At 50.3% G+C, this 8,549-nt stretch overlaps 1 protein-coding gene across 1 annotated transcript in view; it reads right to left on the bottom strand.

The window, feature by feature from the left end:
• The window catches only part of KLHDC10 (kelch domain containing 10), a 16,389-nt gene that overhangs the window by 7,394 nt on the left and 446 nt on the right, over positions 1-8,549 (bottom strand). The window contains exons 2-3 of the mRNA XM_017727970.1: positions 8,104-8,216; positions 255-596 (exon numbers count right to left, since the gene is read on the bottom strand). Coding sequence (XP_017583459.1) covers positions 255-596; positions 8,104-8,216 — 455 coding nt within the window. The remainder of the gene's footprint in view (positions 1-254; positions 597-8,103; positions 8,217-8,549) is intronic.

Raw genomic sequence — 8,549 nt, 5'->3', positions numbered from 1 at the left:
GAAAGCACAGGTGCCTTGCAGCCATCAAGGTAAACACCTGGAAAATACCTCTTGCTTTCCCATTTTTTTCTTTCCCTCTGCCTCAACCGAGTGAAAAGGGAAAGAAAAATCACAAACTCAACCCAACCTCAGGGCCTACTTGGAAAAACAAGATCCAGATTTCCAGTTCTTGCCTGGTTTTGCATGGATTAAAATAGCCAGGATTAAAATAGCTCCAGGAATAGGCACACAAGGAGTTGGATTTCCATACGTACGTGACATGGAAGCCAGCTCCCTGGGCATGTAGCCTTCGGTGCCCATCTGATGCCAGGTGTCTGTGGCAAAGTTGTACCTCCAGAGCTCCCTGAAGAGGGGGTAGTCCTCGTTCTCTGGCCCTCCGGACTCATCGTAGTCGGGATTGTACCCTCCGAACACGTAGAGGTTGGAACTGTCGGCCACGCAGCGATGGCCGCTCCTGGCTGGGGGGCACCGGTGGCCTGCAGGAGGAGGAGAAGGGAAAACAGCTCCAAAAGAGCTCAGGTTGTGTCCCAGCGTCAGGAACTGGGGTGGTTTGCCAAGAATCCATAGGGAAGCACCTCTGCAGCAGGAGGAAACGGCTTTGTAAGGTCAGATCCACTTCTCCGAGCTGGAAAAGGGACAATCTGTGTGCCACCATCTCATTCCTGTCCACTCCACCCCTGGACCATGTGGCAAACTTTCCACAGCTCTTTCTGAAGTGTTTGATAAAATCCCTCTTCTTTCATTCTGTTTGGCAAATTTCACTCAGGAAACAACTCCAAACGTTTGTATTTAAAGCTGCCCAATAGAGAAAAAAACTTAGGATTTGCTTTCCCTCCTACGAAAATCTCTCCCTGTCTTCCCTTTTTGTTCCTTGGATCTCAAGAAGACTTTGTCACTAAACATTTAAGGGACACAGGTCTGCTAGAACAGGGAAAATCTGCTCCTAAATAAAGGCATTTGCACTGGGCAGCAGCAGGGAATCCAGCTGAGATCCTACAGGCAGATGCAGCCATTCCCAAAAGGAATCCCTCTGCCTGGCCACCCTCTTCCCTAAAACTCAATGGAAGTAAAAGAAGGGAGGACAGTTCCAGTTCAGCTCTCAACTGGGGTAGATAAAAAGATGGATTCAGCCAAGGAAAACCTAACCAGGAATATTCTTGGACAACAGAAATTGAGGTCTTGGCTGACAAGTGACCAAAATAAACCCAAACAAATCAGTGACCTTCACCTCCCACCTGCTCCCACAGACTTTTTATGGAAAAGGAGCCAGGGAAGCATCTAATTAGGACCCAGCATGTTTTCTTCTGTTATAATTCCCAGCAGTGAATCCAACACTGCAAAAAAAAAAGACAAAAAAAAAGAGGCATGAAGCATTTTTCCTACAGGAAAAGGGAAATAAATGATTTGTCCAGACCAAATAATGAACTTGAGCTCAGCACAAGCAGCTTTGCTTAATCATGTCCAACTCTGGTCCAAAATTAGGCTGCTCTCCAGGGTCCAGACAAAGTTTTGACAGATTTGGATTGTTTCCAGGAGTAATTGTGTCTCACAGCAATTTCCACTTAGAAAATTAATAAGCACTGGCTGAAAAAGAGGGGAAGAAAGTTAAGGAATTGTAGTGGGTTTAAATTAAGGGAAAAATCTGTAGTGGGGACATGGATGGTGGGACACAGGAGAGGGGGATATTCCATGTCCTAATTTAAAAGGTGTTAAGGAATTAGGAGTTCAAATTTATATCAAATATTGGGTTTATTTCCCCCTAGTTCTAACACTTGCCATGAGAATTTTCCAGAGGGAAGAGAGGAGAATAAGGGTGAGTTTTATATAAAGCCAATAAACTAAAGAGTAAGAGGTGGAATTCCAAGAAAATAAATTTTAAAACGCCACCCAGGAGGCCTTGACTGCTATCCACCTTCCAAGATTAAATAGGGAAGACACCTGACTTGGCCAGAAATCCCAGTTAAGTTTCTACAGGAAGGGATTGAAGGGATCACACATCCCTGAAAGTGTCCAAGGCCAGGCTGGACAGGGCTTGGAGCAACCTGGGATAGTGGAAAGTGTCCCTGGCCATGGCAGGGGGTGGAACTGGATAATCTTTAAGGGCCCTTCCAACTCTTGCTCATCACTGTGTCTTCAGAAAAGATTCCCCCAGCTCTGTCTTTTTAAGGAAAAGAGCTGTAAAAGCTGGATCCGTTCAAGAGTTAATTCCGATGAGTTCCTTCAGCAGACAAATTCCATGGCTCCATTAAAGAGCTGCATTTCCATTTAATTAGGACTCATTGGATGATTCACAGCTCCCGCTGAAATTCAAGAGAGATTTGCAGCTGGTTTTGCTCCAGCCATGAGCCCATTCCACAGGTGCAACTTTTCTATGGTGCAGGAAGATGGGAAAATCCTGGGATTTGCTAAACATTCACCTGTCGTGAGCAAAGTCCACTTCCCCAGAGCTGAACCCCAAAACACCCAAGGCTCAGGGATGCACAGCAAGGCCCCATCTCTGTGAAAAGCTGGAATTCACCGGGTCCTGCTACGAATTCCTTGATGCCAGACATGGAATGTACCAAGTCAAGACAGATCCACAGGGAAGAGGTCGTAAAGTTATGGAAAATGGCTTTAAAAGGGATGGATATGATCTGGAGAGCACCTGTTTTCCCAGCTAAAGGTTCCAGAGAAAAGCAGGAAGGAAGGATGGGAAAGTGCATTTACAAGGCGGCCCCTTTTCCTTAGTCCTGAGGGCAAAAATGGGAACAATAAAACTTTCAGGGAGTAAGTTCCACAATCAGGATGAAGTTTAACAACAGGATGAGAGGAAACAGCCTCAAGCTGTGCCAGAGGAGGCTCAGGTTGGACATCAGGAGGAATTTCTTCATGGAAAGGGTTGTTAAGCATTGGCAGGGGCTGGCCCGGGAGGGTTGGAGTTCCTGGAGGTGTCCAAGGAATTCCTGGAGGTGGCACTGAGGGCTCTGGGCTGGGGACAAGGAGGGGGTCAGGCACAGCTTGGACTCGGTGGCCTTGGAGGGCTTTTCCAACCCAATGGATTCAGTGATTCCAGGCTGAAACATCACGACAGGGACATAATTAAGGAAAGTCCTAATTAAGGGCTGAGCCATCTGACAGAAACTGGCTGGCTGGGCACTGACCTGCCAACACCCTGCTAAATTCCCCCTTTAACCAGTGATTCACTCCATGAGTTCTGAGGGAGCTGCTGGATGGCCTGGATTGACAATTCCAAGCTATTCCTAATTGAACACCTCTCCTGCAGGAGCTGTAATTAGGACAGGGGATAAAACAAGAAGGTGTTTCCAGATGTGACACAGCAATCCCCTGGAGCAAAGGAGGCTCCGGGGGGACCTTGTGGCTCTGCACAAGTCCCTGACAGGAGGGGGCAGCCGGGGGGGTCGGGCTCTGCTCGCAGGGAACAGGGACAGGAGAGAGGGAATGGCTCAGGTTGGATATTGGGAAAATTCCTCCATGGAAAGGGTGGTCAGGCACTGGCACAGCTGCCCAGAGCAGTGCTGGAGCCCCCATCCCTGGAGGGATTTCAAAGCCCTGTGAATGTGGCACCTGGGGATGTGGGCAGTGGTGGCCTTGGCAGTGCTGGGAATGGTTGGACTCCATGGTCTGAGAGACTTTTTCCAGTTTAAACAATTCCATGATTCCATGAATACGAAGTTGTTTTGAGCCTCCTGAAACCATCCTTTTTCTTATGACTGTCAGAAACCCCAAATAAATCCATTTATATCTCAAGGGTGGGTGTGGAGAGGAATGGGGCCGGACTGCTCAGCAACAGGAGAAGGGACAATGGGCACAAACTGAAACACAGGAAATTCCAGTTGGATATGAGGAAAAACTTCTACTTTGAGAATGATTGAGCACTGAACAGGCTTCCCAGAGCAGCTGTGGCTGCCTCTGGATCCCTGGCAGTGTCCAAGGCCAGGTTGGACAGGGCTTGGAGCACCCTGGGACAGTGGAAGGTGTCCCTGCCCGTGGCATGGGTGGAACTGGGAGGGCTTTGGGATCCGTTCCCACCCAAAGCATTCCACAATTCTACCCTCCTTTATCAGTTCCCTTTTTCCCCAAGCTAATTTAATTCCAATATCCATCCCAGGGTTATTTGCAGCACTTTGAGTATCTTAAAGCTCTTCCTGTCAGGATAACAGGAAGAGGAACAGGCAGTGAATAGCCTGTCCTGTTATCAGGGTGTCCCAAACAATGCTGGCTCTTCCCATCAATCCGTGATTTCAACCCCACGAATCCCAGTGCAAGGCCATCCCACCAGGTGTGTGTCACACCACCACACTACCAGCATTACCACCAGCAGCAGAATTTCTATTTCAAGCTCTATTTTTGGAATTAGAAACGGAGTAACTACAGGGTGTAAAGCCAACAAATCCAGCGTGGCTTTGGATCCTCCTCTTTCCCAAGTACCACATCCGTGGTGAATATCCCAGGGCTGTGCATGTGTCCTTTTCTCTGCCTTTTAAAGCTTTCTAAAGATGGTTTTGGTATTATTTTCCCTCCTGCCTGGTTTTTCAACATCCACAACGGCAGGATTCAATCTCTCCCTTTCCATTTCTGATCCCTGCAGGAATCCTGAAGGACATTTAGGTCAATATTGACTTTGACTCCCATCTTCAAAGAGTTCCATCTTTTCCACAACAGCCGGACAAAATAAGTTTGGAACTTGTGTAACTGCAGCCTCTCAGGAATGTTTGGATAAGCAGGATTGGGAATGCATCGCTGAGAGTGAGGTTTAAAACCTGTTTGTTCATCCAGCTGCGTTCAGCCTCTGCGGATCCCACACTTCCCTTCCGTGGCAGGCTGCCCACGCCTGAAAAATTCCCAAGAGGGAAAGCAGCTGTGGCTGGGTCCCTGAAAAACGCTCAGAGGGGCTGAGGGAAAAGGGGAGAAGCCAGAGGATCCAGCCAAGGATGCCAAACACAACCCACAGGCCACTGGACAAGAGATTTCCAAATATTACTGAGATCTCCAAAGTTTCCAGAATGGATCATCCTTGCATCCAGCTGGGAGAGCTCCTGGGTTTGGATCGATGTCCAGAACAGGTCTGGGTCTCCCAGGCTTTGTTTCCAAAATCTTTTGGGCAATCACATTTAAAAGGATTTTACACCACTAAAACCGAATGCTCCTTGGGTTGTGTGTTTCCAAAAAGCATAAAGGAAAAGAAAGCAATTCTGGAACATGAGAGCCTTCGAAGGGAACTGGAAAGATCATCTGGTCCAATCTCCTGTGGGAAAAGGACCTGGGATGAGGTTGTTCAGCACCTTGAGCAGCCACAGCCTGAAACCCTCCAGGGACTCCACCACATCCTGGGGGAGGCTGTTCAGGGAATGGTGGTTCCAGGGAATTATGGTTCTCACTGGAAAAAATGTCTTTTTTCTGTTGGGATGAACCTTCCCAGTGCAACCTGTCCCCACTGCTCCTTGTTTTCTCCATGGACAAGAGACCCTCCCCTCTCTTTGTACCCACCCTTTAAGGACTGGAAAACCCCAATGAGGTTCCACCTGAGCCTTCTCTTCTCATGGAATGGAATCCCAGAATGGTTTGGGTTGGAAGGGACCTTAAAGATCATCCCACTTCATCCCCTGCCACGGGCAGGGACACCTCCCACTATCCCAGGCTGCTCCAAGCCCCGTCCAACCTGGCCTTGGACACTGCCAGGGATCCAGGGGCAGCCACAGCTGCTCTAGTTTTCCAGGGAGATGAGACCTGAATCCTTCAGCCTTTCCTCACAGGGCAGGTTCCCTTTGGACCATCTCCTCTGGATCCTCTCCAGTCTGGCTGTGTCTTTCTTGACTTGTGGAGACCAGAACCAGACACAGAATTCCAGGGGCGCTGGGTAGAGCAGGATGATCCCATCTCTCCCTCCCAGTGTCCCTGTGGATGCAGCCCAGGACCTGATTTGCCTTCCCCCCGGTCTCCTCTCAGTGAGGCTGCTCCCAAACCACACAGATCCCAGCCTGTGCTGGACTCTTGGGATGTCATTCCAGCTGCTGCACTTGGAATTTTGTCTTTGTTACACTTCACACTTGCCTGCCCACTCCTCCAGCCTGTGCAGGTCCCTGGAATGTTATCCCATTAATTAAGGAATCACACGAACACAAACCCCTCCATGACATGAAGGGGTTTGGGCTATTTGGAATTTCTGCTCTATTTTTAAAAATATATATTAAAAACTGAACCTCTCCATAAAAAAAAAAAAAAATCTCAAACCCTGCTGTGACTGGGAAAATTACAGCTGAAGGCAAGAGCAGGAATTAATGCTGAGCCAGGAGAGGCAAAGATCCATTTAAGTGTCCAGACTTCCAATTCCCTTAATCCCAGGAGTCTGATGAAAACATTGAAAAATGTGGACAGAAAGAGGAGAAGAACAAACCACAAACCACCTGCATTTGACTTTTTTTTCATCTTTCCAAAGCTTACAAACACCAGAGCATGGAATAGCGTGTGGAAAATGAAGGAATGACTCCTGAAAACTCTGGAAGAGAATTGGGAGGTAAGAAAAGAAACCTGGAAACTCTGCAGGAAAACTGGGAGGTAAGGAATGAAACCTGACAAGTCTGGAGGAGAACTGGGAGCTAAGAAAACAAATCTGGAAACTCTGGAAGAGAATTGGGAGCTAAAGAACAAATCTGGTTGGAGGAGATGGAATGAGGGGGGGGGAAATTCCTCTCTCAATGGTTATGTAACAGCTGCTGCTGGAGCTCTATAAATAGGACCTCAACAGGTGTCAAACAGGGAGAAAACTCCAGCAATCCAGGATTTTTCCATCCAGGAGGTGTTCAGGAGGGCTGGCAGTCAGTTTGGGGCTTATTTCGGCTGGATTTAGGTGCCAAGGCTGAGCTGGACAGGGGTGGTTCCTCCTGGGCTGCAGCATCTGATCCTGTGCAAGTCCAGGGTGGGACAGAATCCATGCAGGATCAGGAGGATGCGCTTCCCATCTGCTCCAGCCAATGATTAAAATTCAGGAAGGGGAAGAGAATCAGGTCCTGTGTTGCCAAAAAAGGACCTCTCCACAGAAGGAAGGAACCACGTCTGAGTATTTGCCCAAAAATAGAAGGTGTGGAGCCACTCAGCAAATTCCCAGTGCTCCTAGAAGAGACTGGAAGGCTGATCCAGGACGTGGCAGGTTTCAGGGATGAGAACATGGACTGAAAGCCCCTTCCCAGCTGCCCTTGGTGCTCCAGATGTGCCAAGCACAGGCTCCCACCCCTGAGGGGTGAGGGGGCTTTGTGTCCCACCCGAGCTGTGGGATCTGAGTGGCACCAAAGGATTCCTGATCCTGGCATGTTCAGCTCAAGGTCATGAGGAGCTATGGAGAGAAGGGAAAAAGGGGATACCCCACTCCAAGTGGGAACATCACAGGGCCATGGGGTGTCCCACATCTCTCCCAGCACCGCAGAACTTCCCACTCCTGTGATCCCAGGATAACCTCAGCCTCCTCCTGGAATATTCTGGGGGCTGTTGGGGTGACTCAAAGATCCAGAAACTATGGACTGACTCTTCAGCATCCAAGCTTGCTAGGAGGGAGGTGGAAAAGGGAAAGAACCGCTTTTCCCAGGGAATAGGACGAAGCTGATGTCACATCCCAGCCAGGACTCCCCATCCCTGCATCACCCCTCCCGGGATTGTAGGGATCTCCCAAAAAAAACCCCAATACACTGGGACTGTGGAGCAGGAGGATCACCAGGGGTTATCCCAGGCCTATCCACGATCCCAGGATGACTGAAACGGGGCTGATCCTCAGCAGGGAATGTGGGGTACCCATATCCCCACATCCATGGGGATGAACAGCCTGTGTGGCACATCCAAGCATCTCCCAACGCCTGGAAAACACTGGAATGGGGAGGGAAGAGCTGCCACCCACCGGGTTGTAGGAGGGGGTGGCCCTAAATCCATTTGTAAAAGGATAACTGCCCTCATCCCCGATTCCAGGCTCCATGTCCTGGGATCGTTGGCACGGGAACATCCCAGCTCTCCCCACACCATTCCCGGGCCTTGGGGACAGGGTGACCCCTCCTATTCCCGGTCTGTTGGGGTACCCCAGCTGCCCCCGGGAATGTCCCCGAGCCAGGGACAACTTGCCGAGCTGCAGAGTATCTGTCCCCTCGGGGCCTTGGGTGTCCCTGTCCCAGTCCCCTCGAGGCCTTGGGGACACGCGTGTCCCGGCCTCGGACACCTTATGGATGACCAGACATCTGTGGAGCGTGGGGATCGGGATACCCCGATTAAGGACCCCCCAGGAATGGGGGTGCCCCGGTCCCGACCACCGCGGGAATGGGTGATACCCAACCACAGAGTCCTTGAAGCCTTGGAAATGGATCTGTCCCAGTCCCTGATCCTCCGGGATGGGGGTGCCCGGTCCAGGACCCCTCAGGACCTTGAGGACGGCGGCGTCCCGGTCCCCGACCTCCCGGAGACGGCAGTGCCGCGACCCCGAATCCCTCACGACCTTGGAAATGGAGGTTCCCCTGTCCCGGTGCCCCGGCTATGGAGATGGTTTGCTCCCAGACCCCTCGGACCCCTCAGGG

This window comes from Corvus brachyrhynchos, unplaced genomic scaffold, assembly GCF_000691975.1.
Source record: "Corvus brachyrhynchos isolate BGI_N302 unplaced genomic scaffold, ASM69197v1 scaffold182, whole genome shotgun sequence".
In the NCBI taxonomy this organism is placed as follows: Eukaryota; Metazoa; Chordata; class Aves; order Passeriformes; family Corvidae; genus Corvus; species Corvus brachyrhynchos.
The sequence above is the reverse complement of the archived record's forward strand: the minus strand, read 5'-3'. Positions and strand labels throughout refer to the sequence as shown.